This window comes from Zingiber officinale, chromosome 3B (genome assembly GCF_018446385.1).
Source record: "Zingiber officinale cultivar Zhangliang chromosome 3B, Zo_v1.1, whole genome shotgun sequence".
In the NCBI taxonomy this organism is placed as follows: Eukaryota; Viridiplantae; Streptophyta; class Magnoliopsida; order Zingiberales; family Zingiberaceae; genus Zingiber; species Zingiber officinale.
The window spans coordinates 54,379,971-54,403,411 of NC_055991.1; the positions used below are offsets into that span (position 1 = coordinate 54,379,971).

At 39.8% G+C, this 23,441-nt stretch overlaps 1 protein-coding gene across 1 annotated transcript; it reads right to left on the reverse strand.

The window, feature by feature from the left end:
- Window positions 1–14,649: 14,649 nt before the first annotated feature.
- On the reverse strand, window positions 14,650–20,667 carry LOC122056491 (protein CURVATURE THYLAKOID 1B, chloroplastic-like). Its single transcript, XM_042618467.1, has 6 exons — window positions 20,432–20,667; window positions 20,104–20,204; window positions 19,923–20,009; window positions 19,694–19,756; window positions 19,134–19,171; window positions 14,650–14,987 (listed from the first exon to the last, which is right to left on the reverse strand). The coding sequence occupies exons 1-6, from the start codon at window positions 20,583–20,585 to the stop codon at window positions 14,927–14,929; spliced, it is 504 nt and encodes a 167-aa protein (XP_042474401.1). The 5' UTR covers window positions 20,586–20,667; the 3' UTR covers window positions 14,650–14,926.
- Between the last annotated feature and the right edge of the window lie 2,774 nt (window positions 20,668–23,441).

Consider the following 23,441-nt stretch of genomic DNA (forward strand, 5'->3'; position numbering starts at 1 on the left):
AAGGCTGTAGCTCGCCTCTGGACCGGATGGAGTCGGAGAGGGCTCGGTAGCTCATTCTCCGGACTAGGTCGAGAGGGCTCGGAGCTCGTTCTCCGGACCGATGAAGTCGGAGAGGGCTCGGTGGCTCGTTCTGGACTAGGTCGGAGAGGGCTCGGTAGCTCGTTCTTTGGACCGGATGAAGTCGGAGAGGGCTCGGTAGCTCGTTCTCTGGACCGGAGTAGCTCGTTCTCCTGACTAGGTTAGAGAGGGCTCGGTGGCTCGGTCTCGACCGGACGAAGTCGGAGAGGGCTCAGTAGTTCTCCGGACTAGGTAGGGTTTAGGGCTGGGAGCTCTAAACCTGGATCGGCCTGGTGACCGATCCAGTGATACGCTGGTTGACTGATCAAACAGTGTGTTTCTGTGAATTAACTGATCGGTCTGTTGACCGATCAGAAGCGAAGAAGATCGGGAGAAGATAGAGGGGGGATCGGTCTGTGGACCGATCCACCTGAGTCCTGATCGGTCCACAGATCGATCAGAGACGAGGCCAACTCTCTGTGAGAGTTGGCTGATCGGTCTGGGGACCGATCAGCCTAAGGCATGATCGGTCCCAAGATCGATCAGAGCACTCCTGGACCGATCAGGAGTGTGCCTGATCGGTCCAGGCCTAGCCGTTGTGAGTGACAACGGCTAGATCTCGGTCTTCTGTGTCTTCTTCTGCCTTCACAGGTTTGCAGGTTCAGCTATATAAAGAGTCGAGCGACTCTACAGGACCTTCTTCTTGCTTCTGCAAGTTCTTCCTGGTTCCTTCTGCGAGCTTTGCTGAGCTCATACTTCTTGAAGCTTCGCGTGAGCTTCCCTGCTGCTGGCATCCGTGAAGCTGCTGCTTCATCAACGGACTCCAGACGAGAAGGCAAGCTTGTTTGTTTTACATTCATATTGTCTTGTGCTTCTTTGTATTTTGTGTACTTCTATCTTGCTGTTGCAAGAGTTATTGTGGCGAGGTTTCTCCACCCAGAAGGAGTTCATATTAGCCGATTTTCCGGGGTCTCATCCACCGACGGATTGATAGGCTTCGTCCACCTTACGGACACGCCGAGGAGTAGGAGTTTCATCTCCGAACCTCGTTACATCGCTGCGTCTAAGGTTTGATCTTCTCGTTCTCGTTTCTATTGTTTTATTTCCGCTGCGCTAACTTGATTTGTAGAAAGAAACGAAAAATTGGGGTCGGCTATTCACACCCCCCCCTCTCTAGCCGCATCTGAAGGTCCTAACAAGTGGTATCAGAGCAAGGTTGCTCTTCGTCGAATTAACACCCGGGGGAGCACAAGCTAGAGAATGGATCGACTCGGAGAAGACATCACGATTCCACCCTTCTACGAGTGCAACGACTTCGCGTATTGGAAGGTAAGAATGAAGTATTTTCTTATGACTAACCTAGCAAATTGGAATTGTGTACAAGTAGGTTTTATTCCTTCGGTGGATAGAAAGGGAGAACTTCTCAAGAAAAAGAAGTGGACGAAAGAACAAATCCACCAATCCACAATCAACGACGAGGTAACGAAAATCCTTGAATTTTCATTACCTAGTGATATCTTGTGTAAGATAGGTGGATACCACAATGCCAAGGAGTTGTGGAACAACTTGGCTAAGTTCCATGAGGAGAGCTCCACTTCAAGTCATGAAGAGGAGTCAAGTGAGCCAAGTAGCTCACATCATGGAGGAAAGGAATTAGAAGTTGAGGGCTACTCAACATCTAAGGAAGAGGAGGAGGAGAGTTCTTCTTCAAGATTGGAGCAAGAAGAAGAAGCCTCTACTTCCCGAAGGGATGAAGAAGAAAGCATACAACCATCCTCAACCCTAGGTAACTCAAGCAATTTACTTTCAAGTAAATTACATATAATGTGCTTTGAGTGTAGGCAATTTGGGCATTACAAGAGTAAATGTCCAAAGAGGATTAGGAAGACTCCACCGGCGCCAAAGGTCAAGAAAGCCGGAGTCCCGATACGCAAGGGTAAGGAGCACGTGGTGTGCTTCCAATGCAAGCGAAGGGGACACTATAGGAGCCAATGTCCGAGGGGGAGGCAATCTCACAAGGACAAGAGACCGAGCACATCGATAGGGGGAGCTAAGGCAAACCCTAAGGTAACCTTTAAGGCACATTCTTGCAATTTGAATAAGACACATGTTAATAGTAGTTTTGTTGCAATTGTCAATAAAGATAGGCATGACAACAATAGAAATCAATATATGTGCTTAGGTGCCAAACATGTTAGCCTAGGTAAGGACAATTCTAGAAATGCTAACCCTAGAATTACCTCATCTAAGGCTAAGGAGAACCTAGGTAGAAATCCCAAAACAACTAGACATATGCCTAGGAATACCTCAAAGAAAAATGACAAATTAAAACTTAAGGTATTAGAAAAGGAAAATCAAGTCTTGAGGTCAAGACTTGACACCTTAGAAAAGACCCTTAAGAATTTGGAGAAGTCAACTCTAGGGTCTAAGGGTCAAAAGCAAAAGCCCAAGGACATGAGAGGTTTGAGTCACAAACCTAAGTCTCAAGTGGTCAAGCCCACTTACCATAATGTTCCATTTGATTATGGAACAAGACCTAGGGCTAGGAAGACCATCACCAAGGTCACAAGGGGAGTCACCCCTAGAGTTGATCTTGATGAGTCCCAAATGACCAAGGCTTTAAAGCCTAGAAGGGTCATTAGGAGGGTTGCTAGGGAAGTCATCCCTAGTGAATATTTAGTGAACCCAATGAGCTCAAATAGGTATTGGGTTCCTAGGAGCGTGATTCCATCACGCTAGATGGTTTAGGGTGTGCCAACCTTACTTGAATATGTAGTTAACCTTACTTTAGGAATTTTCAAGGTGTAATCAAGCCTTGAAAATGAAATGGAAAGTTATTCCTAAGATGATTAGCATGTGTCAACCATATTCGAGGAATTCTCTAGGGTCAATCTAATTGACACATAGTGATCTAAAAATCTTTAGTATATGATTTTAGGTCTATTACACTTAGGAATATGGAATTTATGGTAAAATGATCAAAATTATCAAAAATGGCAACTAAGGCTAGAATGAGGTATTTTCTATACCTTTATATATTATTTGTCATGTATTGTTTGTCATATGCCATGTCATGACATCATATTTAATTTATTATCATTTGAAATGTCATGATAATGCTTAGGTTAGTTAAATGTCATGCTCTATTTAAGTTTCATACTTTATGTCATGACATCATGACATTGGCACATGTTTTTACTTATGATATCATTATATGACATGTCATCATCTTTTGCATTTATAATCAATTAATTTGATTTAAGGACAAAAACACAATTTGATATGGAGATCAAATCGTTGTTTAGAAAATGCATGAGAACTTAGCCTAAGATGACCTAAACCCATATCTCACATCAAAATTGACTTGGATGTGTTTGATACACCTTAGATGTGTGTGAGATATTAGGATCATGAGTTAGGATCAAGGTGCATAGTTCTTGTACCTAGATGAGCCTAATTCGAAATTGAGGATAATAGGGAAAGTTTGTGTACAAGTCATGTACATTTAGCCCTAAGATTGTGGTCCTAAATTAAATGGTTTAAAATTATTTCAAAGTTGATTTGAAAAACCTTGATGAAGCTTTTCTAGTGATAGCATTCATCATTGAGTAAGTTGATACAAAGATTGATTAACTTTGAGTTATTTCAAAATCTTTTGAACTTTGTATCAAGATTTGAAAATGGAAGTTATTTTCATAGAAAACTATTTTTTCTTGATAATATATGTTATGAGGAATGTATCCTCAAAGTTTTACAGTTTTTGAAATTTTCTGGAATTTTCTAGGAGTTTCTGAATTTCGGGAGGAAAATCAGAAATTCTGATATCAGACTTGTGGACCGATCAGAGAGGATTCTGATCGGTCCAGGAAAGTGTGGATCGGTCACTAGGACCGATCCAGGAGAGTGTGGATCGGTCTGGTGACCGATCCAGTGAAGGTTGATCGGTCTGGTGACCGATCAGAGCGTGCCAAATGCTGATTTTTCGACTGTTGACTGAAATTTCAGCTATGGAAGTTGGTGGTTTAGATTTCTAAAGGTTTGAAAATCTCTAAGACATTGTTGGTGGAATGGTCAAGGGGGAGTTGACCTTTAGGGGGAGTTTTACCCAATGGTCAAGGGGGAGTTGACCTTTAGGGGGAGTTTTACCTATTGGTCAAGGGGGAGTTGACCTTTAGGGGGAGTTTTTACTCCTAAAGACTTGAGTGATATGGGATTATCACTAAGTTGATTGTTGACTTTAGTATCAAGGGGGAAATTAAGGATTTCAATGAAAGGTATGGGACTTTCATTAGGAAGAAACTCTTGACCTTGAATCACTCTTTTTGATGTGTGTCAAAAAGGGGGAGAATAGGAGAATGTCCAAAGAATGTTCAAGAAAGAACATTAGAGTTTGGGGAGAATGTTCAAGGAAGAACATTGGAAAACCTAAGTTAGGTTATCGGGTTAACCTAACTTGTTCATGGTTTTGTCAAACATCAAAAAAGGGGAGATTGTTGGTGCAACCTTAGGTCAAGGTTGACCTGGTTGACCTGACTCGAGTTGACCTGACTCGAGTTGTATTTTGATGTTTGACGAGAATAGAAAAGTTCTATTCTGATGTTTGACTAAAATAGAAAAGTTCTATTCTGATGTTTGACGAGAATAGAGAAGTTGAAGTTGTATCTTGATGTTTGACAAGATACAAACTTGGGAGATTGTGGGTGCAATCTTTGGTCAAGGTTGACCTGGTTGACCCGAGGTGAGTCGACCTGATTCGGGAAATCCTGGTAAGTGAAGCCAGGTGAAAGTCCTGGTGAGTGAAGCCAGGCAAGGGAAAGTCCTGGTGAGTGAAGCCAGGCAGTTGGAAAGTCCTGGTGAGTGAAGCCAGGCAAGGGAAATCCAGATAGGTCAAGGTTGACCAGACATCTGGTGAAAAGTCCAAGTATGGAGACTTGACACGAGAAAAGTCCAAGTATGGAGACTTGGCACGGAAAAGTCCAAGTATGGAGACTTGGCACGGGAAAAGTCCAAGTATGGAGACTTGGCACGGAAAAGTCCAAGCAGGGAGCTTGGCACGAGAAAAGTCCAAGTATGGAGACTTGGCACGGAAAAGTCCAAGCAGGGAGTTTGGCACGGAAAAAGTCCAAGTATGGAAACTTGGCATGGGAAGTCGGAGAGGGCTTGGTAGCTCGTTCTCCGGACTAGGTCAGAGAGGGCTCGGTAGCTCGTTCTCTGGACCGGATGGAGTCGGAGAGGACTCGGCAGCTCGTTCTCCAGACTAGGTCAGAGAGGGCTCGGTAGCTCGTTCTCTGGACCGGATGGAGTCGGAGAGGGCTCGGCAGCTCGTTCTCCGGACTAGGTCAGAGAGGGCTCGGTAGCTCGTTCTTCGGACTAGGTCAGAGAGGGCTCGGTAGCTCGTTCTCTGGACCGGATGAAGTCGGAGAGGGCTCGGTAGCTCGTTCTCCGGACTAGGTCAGAGAGGGCTCGGTAGCTCGTTCTCTGGACCAGATGGAGTCGGAGAGGGCTCGGTAGCTCGTTCTCCGGACTAGGTCAGAGAGGGCTCGGCTCGGATCCGGACGAAGCCCGAGAGGGCTCGGTAGCTCTCCTGACTAGGTAGGGTTTAGGGGGAGCTTAAACCGGATCGGTCGTGACCGATCCGGATATCTGTTGGTTGATCGATCGGTGACCGATCAAGAACCAAACAAAGGTGTTTCGTGAATTAACCGATCGGTGCTGACCGATCGAGCGAAGATCGGGAGAAGATAGAGGGGATTGGTCCGTGGACCGATCCACCTGAGTCCTGATCGGTCCACAGACCGATCAGAGACGAGGCCAACTCTCTGTGAGAGTTGGCTGATCGGTCTGGGGACCGATCAGCCTAAGGCCTGATCGGTCCCAAGACCGATCAGAGCACTCCTGGACCGATCAGGAGTGTGCCTGATCGGTCCAGGCCTAGCCGTTGTGAGTGACAACGGCTAGATCTCGGTCTTCTGTGTCTTCTTCTGCCTTCACAGGTTTGCAGGTTCAGCTATATAAAGAGTCGAGCGACTCTACAGGACCTTCTTCTTGCTTCTGCAAGTTCTTCCTGGTTCCTTCTACGAGCTTTGCTGAGCTCATACTTCTTGAAGCTTCGCGTGAGCTTCCCTGCTGCTGGCATCCGTGAAGCTGCTGCTTCATCAACGGACTCCAGACGAGAAGGCAAGCTTGTTTGTTTTACATTCATATTGTCTTGTGCTTCTTTGTATTTTGTGTACTTCTATCTTGCTGTTGCAAGAGTTATTGTGGCGAGGTTTCTCCACCCAGAAGGAGTTCATATTAGCCGGTTTTCCGGGGTCTCATCCACCGACGGATTGATAGGCTTCGTCCACCTTACGGACACGCCGAGGAGTAGGAGTTTCATCTCCGAACCTCGTTACATCGCTGCGTCTAAGGTTTGATCTTCTCGTTCTCGTTTCTATTGTTTTATTTCCGCTGCGCTAACTTGATTTGTAGAAAGAAACGAAAAATTGGGGTCGGCTATTCACACCCCCCCTCTCTAGCCGCATCCGAATGTCCTAACAAAGATGAGATATTGAGCCTATTTGATTGAGTGTGTCTACATAGAGATCAAGAAACACAAAGATTGATAAGAGGATGACATGGTCTATGTCTCATTAATCAATCTAGATATCAAGGATAAAAGGACCAAGTCATAAAAGATAATAGTCATAGAAAGGTTAAGTCGGATCTCGATATTCTCGTCACTTGGGTAGCAATGATGTCTTGCTAGATGTCACTCATTGTTTATATATCTAAAATGTTGATTTGGATACATTGCCAATGTTACGAGTGTTGGTGCGGGAAGCATCCGACGATCGAACCTATGTTTTAATTATGTCAAAGGGATCAAAGTTAAGGTGTTTTGTTTTCTGATGTGTTGAATGAGCTTTGCAGGAAAAGTCCTAAGTATACTTAGGCAAAAGTCCTAGCTGCGGTTAGGCAAGTGGAAAACCCTAGGGGGTGGTAATCCTAGGTCATAGGGGGTGGTAACCCTATGCGGAAAGTCTTGGCGGGTCGAAGCTTCGGGCAAAAATCCTAGGGGGTGGTAACCCTATGTTAAAATCCTGGTGTCGCGAACCGGGTAGAAGTCTGGACGGGTCGTGGACCGGACGTCCAGCATGAAGACCAGAAGCATCGAGCGCCGAGCAAAAATCCAGTTGGTCTGGAGGACCAAACTGGCAAAAGGTAAAACTCTCCTGAGTGGAGTAGGTGAGGGTGCGTTCCCCGGAAGAGGGAACAGTAAGCGTCGGTTCGACCTAGAGTTTCCGATCGGAAATTCGAAATCAGAACCGGACAGTCCGATGACTATCAGACTTTATATTTATGATATTATGTGCTAACTTTGTGTTGCAGGGTATCTTTTGGACTAACGTATCTTACAGGTACAAAGGAGCAACCTTAAGTCTCGGATGAACAGTGTCCGAGGCACCTCCATGGAGCTTGGAGGCGCCTCGGGTGCAAAGATAAGCTGTCTAGGTAGAGGAGCTGGAGGAGCCTCCATGGAGCTTGGAGGCGCCTTGGACTACTTCTTGGAGGCGCCTCCATGGGGCATTGGAGGCGCCCTCAACGCCCAATAAAAGGCAGTCTCGAGGCAGCAGCAGGGACATCAATTCTTAAGCTATCTTTCATCAATGCGCTGCTAACAAGACGACCCAGGAGTGCTGTTTCAAGTCACCGACAACCCAGAGCTTCATTTCCTTAATCTTGTTGTCGGTATTGTTTTAATTTAAGTTGTAACTATTATACTTGTACACTTTCTCGATATTATAGTTGTTGCCCAGCGAAAGCGGTCAACGATCGCGGACCTTGGAGTAGGAGTCTGTAAAGGATCGATGGCCAGTTAGAAAGGGAGTTGGATAGCTAGATCACCCCCAAATCGTGTTTCTTCTCCTACAAGTTAGTGCGCAAGCGGAAATACAACTAACTAATGAAAACAATAAAGAAAGAATACCAAATCGCTAACAAGCTCGATGTAACGTGGTTCAGAGATTGCTTGCTCCTACTCCATGACGTGTCCTTGAGGTGGACGAACCCTTGATCCTTTGGTGGATCAATCCCCGGCAATCTCCGGCTAGAGCTTTCTCCTTCTCGGTGGAGCAAACCTCTCACAAAGGATCTCTTCCTCTTTACAATGATGAAGTTTAGGTTTTGGAAGGAAGAGAGTAGACTTGGAAGCTTTGGACAATTGCTAAGGAGTTATTCAGCAAGCATGACTAACCTCCTTCAAGCCCCAAATCTTTCTATAAATAAGAGGAGAGAGTTGATCATCATATCAACTCATCTCGGCACCAGTCGACTGGTGCAACCGTTGGAGGTAGCCAACGGCTACTTCATAGCACCAACGGTTGGCCAACAGTCATTTACCAGTCGACTGCTAGTTTTAGCAGTCGACTGGTCGCTGCCGATTGAGCGAACAGAATGCTTCTATTCACTGTCAGTCGACTGCTAAAACATGCAGTCGACTGGTGCAGTGGACTGCTAAAAGTTGCAACCGACTGGACTGCACCTTGTTACACACTCACACTCATCCTCTCCGGAGTCGCCCTTGAAGTCCTCTTCCTCGGCCTTCATTCCTCAGATGCACCTGAGCCTACGGCTCCTCTCCGTGCTATCATTCACGATGCCTTGAAGTCCGCTTCCCTCGGCTCCACTCCGTTGCTCCTCGTCCGGCGGTCCCTCGGATGTCTTCCACACCATCCTTCACCGACTCAAGGATCTGAGCCCTAGGATGAGCTTCCCAAGTTTAGCTACACCAAGCTTTTCATGTGTGTTTCACCAAGTCCTACAAGACCCTAACACACATATCAAACACATATGAAAGCCTAACTTAAACTCTTTGACACACACATCAAAATCGTGATCATACCGATCAAGCATAGGTCGATTGCACCAACAGAATCGCCCTAGGCTCCGAACCAAGTAAACCCTTGGTGTCTCTCTGTGTTTGTGCTTATTTCGTTTATCATTTCCGCTACTTTAACTCAAACGTTTTTCGATTACGAAACGCGTGAAAGCCACAAGTGCTATTCACCCCCCTCTAGCGCATCTCGATCCAACAATTGGTATCAAAGCGAGGTTGCTCTGAATTGGTACAACTACCGTTCGAGCATTTTTTCGTCGCTTTCTCGTTCGTTTAGGGTAAAAATAAAACCTTACGCCTTTCTTTTTTTTCCCTCCAAAACTATTTTCGAAATTTTCATTTTCATCTCTTCACCGCTTATTAGTATTGATAAAATATCACATTTAGTAAAATTTGAAATAATATTTTTTTTAATAATATCATTTTATTATTTTTTCTCAAAATTCGTGAATCTCCATTTCTATCTTTTTCCCGCACTACTAATTCAGGATTAAGTCCTGGGACATTCTTTTCCATTATTTTTTTTTCTTTGTGTGCGAGATTCTGCTTTCATGGCTCTCCAAGAAGGCTTCAATACAGCCCGACCCCCGCTTTTCACCGGAGACGATTTTGGCTATTAGAAGAACCGGATGGAATATCACCTCAAGACGCAAGTCGAGATGTGGGTCATTATCCAGACTGGTCTCGAGCTTCCACGTGACGGCACCGGAGAACTAGTTTCATGCATCAACTAGGACACCGGCATAAAGAAAAAGGTTGAAGTCAATGCCAAAGCAACTTGCATGCTACAATGTGGGCTGACAAAAGAGGAGTTCAACCGTGTTGGCCCTTTCTCCAGCGCCAAGGAATTGTGGGAGAAGCTGATCGAGCTTCATGAAGGAACGTCCGACACCAAGGTAAGTAAAAGGGACTTAATATTTAATAAGTTATATAATATTAAATTGCAGGAAGGTAAGACAGCTACCCACCTCCACGCCCGGATACAAGATCTACTCAATGGGCTTCATGCGATAAGGCAGAAGGTAGATAACCGGGACATCATCAGGTATTCCTTAAACGCCTTTCCGAGGAATATCTTGTGGGCATTCATGGTAGATGCCTACAAGATTTCTAAGGACCTTTCTTCTATTAAATTAGATGAGTTGTTTGTTGAGTTTGAACTGCATGAGCAGATTAATGCACGCCCGACCGAGAAAGGGTTGGCTTTGGTTGCAGGTACAAGCAGAACCCGGGAAACTAAAACAAAGTGCAAAACCAAACCCGAGTCCAAAGACGAATCGGAGGATGACAACGAGATTGTATCCGAGCTATTAAGGCTCGTACGAAAGATCTGCAGAAATAAAAAGGCGACTTAAATGAACACGAAGGACAAGTCTGGAGTCACCTGCTACGGTTGTAACCAGAAGGGGCACTACAAGTCGGATTGTCCAAACAAAAAAGCAACGAAGAAAGAAGGCATTGAAGGCAACTTGGTCCGAGTCATCAGACGAATCCGAGACTGACGAAGAAGAACTGACAAGCTTCCTCGCGTTACCAGTGCAATCCAACATTATTGAAACCGAGTCCGAGCTCGAGTCTGAAACCGAGAGCGAGTTAGAAACCGAGTCCGAGCGAAGCCACGGATCCGCATCCGTTTCCGAATGATCGAACCCCACTGTAAGTTCTCTACTCGCCGAAACTCAGTTAGATGATTTAAAGAATTTAGTTCCTTACTTGTTAAAAAAGTTGGTTAAATCCAACGTCCAGGTCAAATCACTCCAAAAGGAGGTAACAACCCTTAAGGAAGCGACTAACTCGAGTTCTTTAACTGAGCCAGTTCAAATTAGAAGTTCAACTCAAGTCTAACAACTTGAGGAAGAAAATTCTAATTTGAAAACTCAAATTAAAGAACTCAAGGACATGTTGGAACGGTTCACCCTGGGTTCTAAGAATCTTGATCTGATTCTTGGAAAACAGCGAGCTGTTTTCAATAAATCCGGACTTGGATTTAAAACCAAAAGAAAATACAAAGCATATCTATCCTTAGTTAATAGAAAAAATAGAAACATAGTCCAAGCATGAGTCCCCAAGTTAAACTTGGTTAATCAAGTTGGACTTGGACTATATTGGGTCCCCAAGGATCAGATCTACTACCTTGATAGACCATATCGAGGCTATGATCCAGGGGAAGCTAATAGAGAGACCATCTTTACCAATAGATAGAATTGTTTGATGCTTGATTTTTTTTACATGTTTAGATTCATGATAGTTTAAGGACGTAGACGTAATTTACACTTGTCCAGTTAAACCTAGGGGTTTCAAAAAGAAAATTAAATATATAATTTCTTTGAGCGACTCTATCTAGGAAGTGGTGGATGATCTCATACCCAAGAAGGTCGAGTGTCTCGCCACGACCTGAAACCAATCTTAGAAATGTGTATTTAATTGACTAGTTGAAAAACCTAAGTTTAACTCAAATGTAAATTAATCCTTAGAAATAATCTAAATTCAAGATAACCATTTCACAAAATTACTTAAGATTAGCTGATTGATAACTTAGAATTGGGTGAGATGGATCTAGGTTGAATCAACAGTATTAATCTTCAAATAAATTCAAGTTAATTAAATAAATTCAATTTAATCAAAAGAATCAACTTAATTAATTAAAAAAATCATTTTAAAATTATTTTTAAAAATTTATTTTAAAAATCTTTTGAAAAATATTTTAAAAATCATTTTAAAATCATTTTAAAATCTTTTAAAAATCATTTAAAAATCATTTTAAAAACTTTTAAAAATCATTTTAAAATCATTTGAAAATTATTTTAAAAATCTTTTTAAAATCACTTTAAAAACTTTTAAAAATCATTTTAAAATCATTTGAAATAAATCATTTGAAAATTAATTTAAAAATATTTTAAAAATAATTTTAAAAACTTTTAAAAATCATTTTAAAAACTTTTAAAAATCATTTTAAAAACTTTTAAAAATCACTTTAAAAAGTTTTTAAAATCATTTGAAAATTATTTTAAAAAATCTTTTAAAAATCATTTGAAAATTATTTTAAAAATCACTTTAAAAACTTTAAAAAACATTTTAAAATCATTTGAAAATTATTTTAAAAATCTTTTAAAAATCATTTTTAAATCATTTGAAAATTATTTTAAAAAATCATTTGAAAATCATTTTAAAAATCTTTTTAAAACTCTTTTGAGAATCATTTTAAAATTATTTGAAAAATTCTTTTAAAAATATATTTACAATTTTTAAAAAAAAAAACCTTTTAAATCCTTTAAACCATACTTAATCATAATCAAGATTTAAAATTTTAATTGTTTGATTGTTAAAACTTTAAAAATTCTTGGACCTTCAAAAATCTTAATTAGTTTTAAGATAACTAAATTACATGCTTGGACTCTAGTACCCTAGGACTTTTATTTTGGCACTAATTAAGGGGGAGTGGTTGGAGTCCAGCAAAGTTTTTTTGGGGTTAAGTATAAAAAAAAAATTATTTTGAAAAGTTAAGCAAATCCAATTATTTCTAAGTTTTTTTTTATTTAAAAGTTCTTTTTAAGTATTTTTGCTAAAACCAAGTGTTCTTTGTCAAACTTACTTTCAAAACTTTTCTAAATTTTTGTTGAAAAACTAAGTATTTGCTAAATGTTTTTCTCAAAAACTAAGTGTTTTATCAAAAACTTTGTTTTTCACAACAACAATTATTGTCAAAAGCTTTTTAAAATTTAGCTAAGTCTTTTTCAAATTTTGCTAAATAGTTTTCAAAATTTTCTAAATAGTTTCAAAAGAATTTAACTAAGTGTTTTTCAAAGCAATTATTTGAAGAAGCTAAGTTTTTGTTGAAAGCACTAAGTCTTTTCAAAAGCACTTTCAAATTAGCTAAGTGTTTTTCAAACACTTTCAAAAATTGTTAAACATTTTTTTTTTTTTTGGTTCAAGTTTAGCTACTCTTCAAGGGGAGCTCAAAATTACCTAGGATATATTGCCATCCTCCCTAATTAACATCTTTTTGATTTATGTTAAAGGGGAAGAGAGGTCAAAGTTAAGGGGAAATTAAGGGGGAATATAAGGAATTATTTTTCTTTGCATTTCTTCTATGCTTAAAATTCTTTATTTTACTGTCATAGTTTTACTTAACTTTGAACCGTGTTACCATAATCAAAAAGAAGGATATTGTTGGTGCAGGAAGCATCCGACGATCGAACCTATGTTTTGATTATGTCAAAGGGATCAAAGTTAAGGTGTTTTGTTTTATGATGTGTTGAATGAGCTTTGTAGGAAAAGTCCTAAGTATACTTAGGCAAAAGTCCTAGCTGCGGTTAGGCAAGTGGAAAATCTTAGGGGGCGGTAATCGTAGGTCATAGGGGGTGGTAACCCTATGGGAAAGTCTTGGCGGGTCAAAGCTTCGGGCAAAAATCATAGAGGGTGGTAACCCTAGGTTAAAATCCTGGTGTCGCGAACTGGTCACCTCTCCTGAGTGGAGTAGGTGAGGACGCGTTCCCCGAAAGAGGGAACAGTAGGTGTCGGTTCGACCTAGGGTTTCCGGTCGAAAATTCGAAGTCAGAACCGGATAATCCGATGACTGTCAGACTTTATATTTATAATATTATGTGTTAACTTTATGTTGCAGGGTATCTTTTGGACTAACGTATCTTGCATGTACAAAGGAGCAACCTTAAACCTCGGATGAATAGTGACTAGCACATAAGGGAGACATTTACCTCGACTTTGCCGAGATTCGAACCCCAAACCTCATGGTGACAACACCTCATGCGCTAGCCACTAGACCCATCCGAGGAGACTCCTTATTTTATTTATAGACTATTTACGATATATTTTGCAACACATCATCAATTATGAAAATGGTATGTATATGGATCAAATAAAAAATCACATCTTCTAATATTCATTTTCCAAAGATCATTTTGAGTAGTATACCTCCAACCTTCTTAAAAATTTAAAAGTGTCATAAAGTTCTACCATTTCAATCATTTTAGTCGTTAGCCTCTTTAATTCTCGTTGCCTCCCTTAATGTTAGTCATTAGGTTGTACTGGTCATTAACTCCATAAATGAAGATCGTGGATCATGTCTGTTGTGACCAATAACCACGTGGGCAGTAGTGGATATCTAGAAAAGACAGTTTACTGAACTTGGAGGTAGAGCTCGAAGTAGAGAGCTTGGGGAACTCAAAGAGCTCGGAGTGCTCGAAGGGAGAGCTTGGGGAGCTTAGAGTAGAGAACACAAGATAGCTAATGACATTTATCTTCTAACCTGAAGTACCAACATGCCAACCTAGCTTGGGGTCTTGAAATATATGATATGCCAGTGTAGAATGAGACCATTTAGGCATAGCCTGCTGACTTAGGGTGAAATCAGTCAGTCTTTTGTATTAACTTAAATTCCAAATAATCTAGGACAATGTTTCAATGTGGTTAGTTCCAAATGCCTCTTCAAGAAACCAACTTGTACATGCATTTCCTAAGTCTCGGATGTGTTGATATGCACAAGCATGTGAGTCACTTGGCTCTTCTTTGCATGAGGAGATGAAGATAATGGCATTTGTTGACCTTGCAACTCTACTTTATGATGAAGAATGTTGATATATGTGAATCTTTAATTGGACTATTATTTGGTGAACACAAATCTTGTAAACTGCCTTGTACTCTAGATTTCTAGAGAGGATCATAATTATGGTCTGTGACTACTAGACGAAGTCATATATTTGACCTTTTTGTTTTATTATATTGCTTATGAAAATCCGCATACACATAAGCTACCAACAAGGATGTTGCATAACATTAAAAAAAAAAATTTTAAAAATACACAAGTTACTTCAGTGTACTTGGTACATTGCAAACATGAATCTTGTGATGGAAATACATTACGCTAGAAAAATATGAAGTATTCTACTACATATCTCAAGAAACAGATCTCCCAGTGATAATCAATCTCATCATGAAGCTTCATGCTTCCATACAATTCAATTCTCTTTGCAGTCAACTGCTATTTCCAATGATATCGCTGTAGGTGCTCTTTACTTTTTCAATCAAAGCTTCTCTGAACATATTGTCACCAAGAATCTCATTGAGTGTTTTCAGGTTGAACATTGTTTTATTCTACTTAGTTTCTGATAATGACTGATTTCTTAAGCTAAAACGATAATTGCAACCAGTCACATATAGAGGATATAATGCAATTGATGACATTCAATTTTTCAATTAACTTTCCTAATTGTCATAGTAATAAGAATGACCAATACAACGACCACAAATCAGATAAATGAGACAAATTTGTACCGTCAATCTTTGAAGAGAAAGGAATAATGATGAAAGCATGAGAATGAGCAGCTAGGAACGTTCCATCTTTTTCGTTGGTTTAAAAAAAAAAGAAGGAAAAAAAGTTGATCTGGTGAAATAAGTATCACAAAGTTCAATAAAAGATGTCAATAGATTCATGGTTATCAAATCTATTTTTTTTTTCTTTCTAAACTAGCCTTCTTTAATCATCTTCAACTTGAGGGTTATTATATGATACCATGGATCTGATTTTGTTTTAATTAAATGTTGTGTGTCTAATTTGGATTGTTAATTTGTGGATGGACCAAATTCAAGGGGCTGATTTGTGGGTAATTGGGCTCCTAATTGATGTATTTATGTTTGGGTTAGTTGAAATTGATGTTAGGCCCTGTGAGTCAAATTGATGACTTGTGGTTGAATCAGCCAAACCTAAACCAAACCAAATCAAAGGTAACCCCATTTTTTCAAAGGGTTCACTTGGTTGTCATCAACGCTCTTCTCACTGATCACAGTAGGAACATGGTAGATATTGTTTAGAGTAGACTAGTATTACACTTTTTTTGTCCAACATAGTGGTGACATCTAACAATATCATATCTTGTCAAGACAATTGCCTTTTGTCTGTGGAAGGCACAACAAATTTCTATGATGATAGATTTGCTCCTACCAAATCTTTTTTATGCTAACAAGGGATCACTTTAACGAAAACAACTCTTTTTCTACTCGTCTTTCTACTTAATTTTACTCTCTAATGGGTAATTTTCTCTTGCCTACTTGTTAGATGGTAGCTTAGTGGGTTGAGCCCAGTTGAGCTCATTTTGGTATTCCCTTCATTGTTGTAGGAAGTGATTATTCCTCCACAATGAGTCAAATATCAACTGATAACTCGTGCCTTTGTTTAGAGCGATGAAAATGTGTCTCTTCTAGTGTAGGTAGGATCTTTACCTTTAATTCTTGAAATAATTGTTTTTTCAGTATTGAAACTAAAGATCTATTTGTCATCTCTATGTTCATGTCGCTGCCCTCATTTTGCAAAGAGGTAGTTTGAATAAAAGTATGATGTAATAATTGATGGAAGTCAAGCTTGAAGCAAGAGTATGATGTAATTGGTGGAAGTTGAGCTTGAAGCAACAGTATGATCAGTAGTGGGTTTGCCCTCTAAGTAGAGTATCTTGATATGTAGAAATGGTGACATGTGAATTGTGAGTTTAGATGTTTAGATGATGATGCTAAAAATTGACTTGTTTGTGTTAGCTGTGACATCTAGTTCTATGAGTTTGAGTTATCTATATTGAGATTCACAATTGTGATTAAAAAAAATTGTGTTATATAGTGGGTGAAATAACTAGTTTTTAATTATTATTGTTTCTTTTAAAGAATTATCAACTCTAGTAGAATTATAGTTTTCATATGTAGATAACTGAAAAAGAGTCAAGGTTTAATCAAAAGTAAATTGTTGGGTTGCGTTGGATGTTAAATAATTTGTCGTTGCTTCCGATTCTTCTGTGTATAATATGATTTTCTTGTTGACCTTATATTGCTTATTGGGATTCATATTCTGATTTGTAATCCATGGTACCACCTTTAATTTTGTTACATTTTATTCATAGACATGATTTACTTATAACAAGGAGATAAATGTGTAGAATGTCACAAAAAAAAAACATTTTATGATAATATTTGAACTCTTATTAAGATTTTGATCCAGTTGCCCTGTATGTTATTACACTAATAATTTTGGCAATAAATAATCTCCTATGATGACAAGATAGATGATAGGGGTCATGATTTTGATACATAATCATGCCATGATGTTTAGTTAATTGACCTATACTTACACTTGATCAATAGAAATACAATTCACTTGTATTGCTCCATCAATTTGAAATGGTAGTGCACAAGGAAAACTCCTTGATTTGAGATAGGAGCACATGGATAAAACTCCCTTGATAAGAGGCCTTATAAGGCCTTATAGATGACACTAATTTTGTAGAATATGTACTGATCATGAGGGGAACTGAATATGTAGAATATGTACTGATCATGATTGGTTGACGTGACTATAAGGCCTTATAGATGACACTAATTTTGTTGCATGCATAAATGACTTGTTATTGTTGGAGGACCAAAATGATGGTAGCACCTACATGCAACATTGTAGACAAAGTCTTTATTTTGTTTTATTATCTGACCCGTGTGTACAAATTATAACTGCTGTTGATTTGAATGGTCACAATGGTAGAAATAGCTATGTGAATTCATGATAAGGAATTTTAGTTGTTAAATTTGGTGAATATACATACAAGATTGCAGATTGCTTATTGTATCCGAGTGGCATTTCGTGTACACCTCTTCTTTTGTTAGTTGATTGTGCATGAAGCTTTATGAATTCTTGTTACCTTTAGAGATATTACTTATTTTACTATTATGTTTATGATCAACACTGCTAAAGAATATTTTTCAAGGGATTATACATGTATTGCCAATATCACTTATCAAATTGACATTAGGTGCAACCTGACAAATTAGCATAAGAGCTTAAGGTTAGGATGTGTCAGATAATGAGGAGCTTGTGGAGTCATATGAGTATATCCCCCGCACCTTCAAGTACTCAAGATGTGAGTTGGTGCTTGGAGTTGTTCCTTGCTTTGTGTTGAATTTGTTGGTTAGTGACTTTGAGTGTTGATCAATCTCACAAGTGTTACTTTGGTCTTATAAATATTTGATTTAAGTTGTATGTTGTCATATGATATTGTGGTGCATTTCCTTGGTCATGTGAGGTCATAAAACCTTCAAAGATGTCATCTTGGCATAAGGTGAGGCATTGGTTGACTTGTTTAAGGGCATTTTGTGGTATTTGTGATCCTAGCCTAAATGTGGGAGCCATAATAGTTCATATTTCTATGGATGAATAGTTAAAGGTGAAAGTTGGGATTGAGTTTGAACTAATTGTTGCATGTAGAATGATGTAGATGTGTTGATCATGATTGACAATGGATCCATTAATAATGGTGAGCCAATGGGTGATTTTTTTATCATTAAATCTTTATCTGATTGGTGGTTATTGTGTCATGTGTTTATCCTGTGAGTAGTTCTGGATCATGAATGTTCTGCTTCGATCTTTGCGTAGTGAAATAAATTGTTAAAACATTCAAGATTTATAATGTGTATGTATAGTTGTTGGCTGGTGATTTGAGAATCGACTTGTTGAGTGTTGGTAGTTGGACATGAAACCAGTGAGATTTAGATCCATGGTTGATCAATAGATGAATAAGTTTAATGAACTATGTTGATTAAATCAATAACTATATAAGATCTGCTTTGATATCAAGTACTAGAGAGTGAATTCAAATCACCATGGTGAATGGTTGTAATCACCACCAAGATTGTTATAACATATAAAGGAAATGTAAATCAAAATCGATCACTCCAACATGGTGATTTGATCACCCCTAATTCAGAATTGCCATAGTGGTTTATCACCTAGAGCAAATGTTGCCAACATCTTATTCGTTTTTCCTTTGGCCTTGTTTCTAATGCTGACAGATCTTTCCAAACATTTCATGGTCAAACCTTGCTAGTTGAGTATATCTATTTAAAAAAGACTTCCAAGCTCCATAATGAAATTTTATTATGCACTCCTATATGAAAGGAAAGTAAGATAAATGGGTCGATAGTGCTTGGTTTAGTTTATCAGTATTATTGCAAAAGCAGTAAATAGGGACCAAAAGAAATAGATAAAATCTCTACGTCATTCATAAAGATTTACTGAATGATTGCAAAGGAATTAGTTTTGTGAAGATCTTAAGTTTTAACAATTAGGCCAAGGTTTTCTTCCATACAATTATAAAGATAATGTGGTTAGGAAAAGTGAGTAAAGAACAAGTTTTTTAAACTATGAGCATACCTGTCAGGCTTGTAGAGCAGATTGTTATATACAAACCACTGCATGAACGAATTGAAAATGTTAAAATAATAAGACTTGGAAGGAATCTCTTTTCATAAATGTCATGAATATCATATTGGAACTAAAGTCTACATATCGAAATAGACAAATTAAGCATAAATGTGGTTATTCCAGAAATCAATAGGAAGATATACTCAAGCCATGAGCAGTTCCATTGAGCCACTACATGTGCCTTTTTCAAAGTATAAAATTTGTCAAAGTACAAGAAATGGATTGGTTACTCCCCATATAGTTATTTTTTCCTGTTAGTCGAAATAGTTGAATATATTGGATTCTAATAGAAAGTTAAAATTTTAGTATAAGTGCAGAAACAAATGAATCTGTTATGGCTTAACTAGTTAATTATAATACACAAAGTAAGATTCATAATTTCAGATTCTATACATTCATTTTAGAACTTGAGTAATTAGTCATAAAACTGCAATTTTACTTCTGGTAGGATCAATACCCTTGAGTAAAAAGAACCTAATTACTACAGTGCTGTATGTCAGAGACCATACCCCTGTGTAACCAATTCCGATAAGTTCAAGAACACCAGGAATTATAGGCAGCTTATCAATGGCCTGCATAGATTTAGACACATGAAAGTACACATAAGAAAAATGGCAAAATCTACCTTTGACAACCATATGTTTGCATCACCAAAGATAAAAAAACAACCATATTTGCAACTCACAAGTAATTAACTACTTCCAAATTTTTGTTTTGCTCTGGTATGCCATTGCTTACCGAAATGATGCCAGTGGAACTCCATAGAGCTATAATTCCAATGAATGCAAGGGAAGCCACAGCATACTTATCGTCAAGTTTTTTCCACTGTCCAAAAGAATCTGAAGTCTTATACAAAATCCAGTTCACAAAATAATCCATTTGATTTCAAAGAAACACAAGATGAAGACATAATTGATACCGCTTCCTTCACAGTTGTCACAATTTCAGGAAGCTCACTCGAGACTTGAGCAGGTGTTTCTCCAGTGGCCTTTGCAACGACACTCCCTGATGCTGTTCGGCCTAAATTCCGACCAATGAAGCTAAAATTTAGTAAAATCCAAGTAACTTTCCATCTTCAGAAAAGCTCACACATGTCGTACCAAGCAATTTATATCTACCTAAGCACGATTTACTGGATATTGTTCTAACAGGCAATTTACCAAACAGATGAAGGTGTAAAATGCAGTGTGACAGTAAAGTTTCCACTGGAAAGCCCAGAATGAGCTCATCCGGGAGCGCAGACTTACTACAACAAGAATCATTCTTCCACGACACGATAGGCAGCATCGGTAGGCGGACGGAGCGCGGCCCGAACTTGCCGCGGGTGGTGGTGGTGGTGGTGGCGTTGGGATCGAGCAGAACCCTGGATGTTAGACCGCAGGGGGCGCTGCTGGCGGCCATGGATCGTCACTAGATCGTCAACTCGGATTGATAACGATTCGATTTTTCTAGTTTTGGCCATGTTTAAAGAATTTGAGAGCGGAAGGCAGAGGGTTAGTTTTGGATATGAAGCAGATATCGAAGAGCTCGATGCTCGCTACGGATTGGCAGTGCAAATGGGAGAATAGCTTTAGGCGGCTCTCTATTGGACAGGGGACTGAAAGTGGGCCGCCTGACCCTACCACGTGGTTTGTCTTAGGATTTGATCCCTTCCCGAATGTCTTGTCAAATCAGCATGTCCTAAATTAGTAATAATGATTATTAAGACCTAATGTGCAGTGTTATAATAGACGGTTATAACTAATGTAAGTTGTAATACTCTCAGAATCAGTTCCTTTGACGAAGTTAATGTGTATGAAATTAAAAAAATAAAATTGAAAAAATATATTTATTTATTTAATATAAAAGAAATATATATATGGTAGTAAAAGATGATTATATTCATCTTAAATATCTATCACAATTTATTTTAGATTATATGAAGATAGATAAATCATAGAATTAATTGTTAGTCGACTATCAAATCACTAAGGGGCATGAGGAATTTTTTTTATTGAGGATATGAATCTATTGGAAATTGATATTTATTTCATTATAATAAATTTATTATCTTTTAATTAGTTGGATATTCTATGGAGATAAAATAAAAATATGAATCAATCAGTGGATAATGAAATTTATAAATAATAATTTATCATCTTTTAATCAATTGAATATTCTATGGAGATAAAATAAAAATATGGATCAATCCATGGATAATGAAATTTATAAATAATAAGTATTAATATTAAAATGAATGTAGATGTGTATTAATAATATGAAGATGTTAATATAATCCATATAAAAAAATAATATATATCAACGTTGAAATCAATAGAGATACCTAAAGACTAACCTAATATTTTTATATGTATATACAGAATAGGAAGAAAATAATCACTTAAAATATTTTTTGATTTTTTAAATATTTAGCACAGTGATTAAAAAAGTGATCATTTTTAAATTAATAGATTTTTAAAAAAAATACATTTCATTCAAAAAAAAAAAGACGTATTTGTCTTTACTATTGATCCGGTAGCAAAAGAGGGGTCTCATACGGACAGAGGTTAATGATACGTGGAGGTCAAGGTCGAGACGATCGACGTAAAAGGTGAGCCGAGCGGGAGGCCACCTTGTCGATCGGCCGCGGCAGAAGGCTAGGTCGACAAGGAGATAACTCGGCTAAGGTTCGAGTTCCCGACGCTCAAGAATCCACATACGACAGTTGATTGGGCCAAGCGGCCGCTCAGCTAGGCCGTAAGCCAACATAGGCGCTATTCATCCGAGCATATGACCGAGCGGCCCACTCACTCGGGGCCACCTGCATCCCCCCCCCCCCCCGGACGACCAGTATGGCCGAGGCGCAATCCCGCTCGGGCCGACCAGTATGGCTGAACGGCTCTCCCGCTCGGCCTGATAAAAGACAGAAGACGCAGAAGAGTACAAAGGGGATGGCCAGAGATATCCTTCTCGAGATATGTGTCGTCGACAGACAGCATGGTCGGCGGCTGGACCAGACAGAAAATCGTACGGTGGAAGTTTTCACTGTCATGTCAGAGATATGCTCCGACGGTTGCAGTATGGCGTCAGGCGTGCTTTTCTGACACATCCACTTTAAGGTATGCTTGGGGAAGCGCTCACGCGTCGAAGAGCGTGCATGCGCCTCCCCGGGGGCCTATATAAGGACCCTCAAACTTCGACGGAGGTATGCAACCAAATATACTGTAGTTACAGTTCTCCTTATTTTGCTTCAGATTTCTTCTCTCCTAACTTGAGCGTCGGAGGGTCGTCGCCGGGAACCCCTTCCCGGCCCGGCTTTTTTGCAGGTTCGCCGGAGGTCCACGTCATCCCTGCGTCTACGCGGAGCCAGTAGAAAGCACCACGTCCCCAGCTTTCATCAACTCATAGTTCGGACAGGATCAAATTGGCGCCGTCTGTGGGAACGCACCTGAATCCAAGCAGAGAAGATGGAGTTGGACGACCACACACCATGACACTCTCTCAGGAGGAGCTCGACGCCCTTATTGAGGCAAGAGCGGCAAAAATCGTGGAGCAGCAACAACAGAAGGCGCTAGCCGAGCGGTTAGCACAACAGGCAACTTCGGCGTCGGGTGGCCAAGCGGTGGAGGAGGACCGGCCGGAGCAATACTCCACATGGGCGCAGAACAAAGGTCAGACCTTCATTCCAGGGAACTCGCCGCCTGCCCCTATTCCGTTTCATCGGGCGTTATTCCAAACATCGTCCGGGCTGGCACAGGCCAATCAAGGGTCATCAGATGAAGCACCCGTACGGGATGCTACGAAGGGGAAGGCGCCTCGGGTTGAGTCATCCCCCGAGCGGATCAATCGACAGTTTTCCGAGACCATTCTTCAGGATCCACTGCCAAGGCACTGCACGCCCCCGACGATCGGAGAATATAACGGGACCACCGACCCGGATGACCATCTGGGTAAGTTCGACAACACGGCCACTTTAAATCAATATACAGATGGTGTAAAGTGCAGGGTATTTCTCACCACTCTTTCGGGATCGGCGTAACGGTGGTTCCGGAGACTGTCGGACGGATCAATCACAAGCTTCAAAGAGTTCCGCACGACTTTCCTTCATCATTTCGCAAGCAGCAGGCGCTACCAGAAGACCAGCGTCAGCCTGTTCGCCATAAAACAAGGCCCAAGGGAGACGCTCCGAGCTTACATCCAGCGCTTCAACCAAGTGGCCATGGATATCCTGACAGCCACCTCGGAGACCATGATGAATGCGTTCACGCAAGGGCTTGT

What these genes read in the sequence shown, in the direction of transcription:
- LOC122056491 (XM_042618467.1), bottom strand. Translation starts at nt 20,585, where the DNA reads ATGGCCGCCAGCAGCGCCCCCTGCGGTCTAACATCCAGGGTTCTGCTC. An exon ending in GAAGAATGATTCTTGTTGTA is followed by an intron (nt 20,205 to 20,431) that starts GTAAGTCTGCGC and finishes GTCGGAATTTAG; the next exon opens with GCCGAACAGCATCAGGGAGT. An exon ending in TCGGAATTGGTTACACAGGG is followed by an intron (nt 19,172 to 19,693) that starts GTATGGTCTCTG and finishes TCGTTCATGCAG; the next exon opens with TGGTTTGTATATAACAATCT.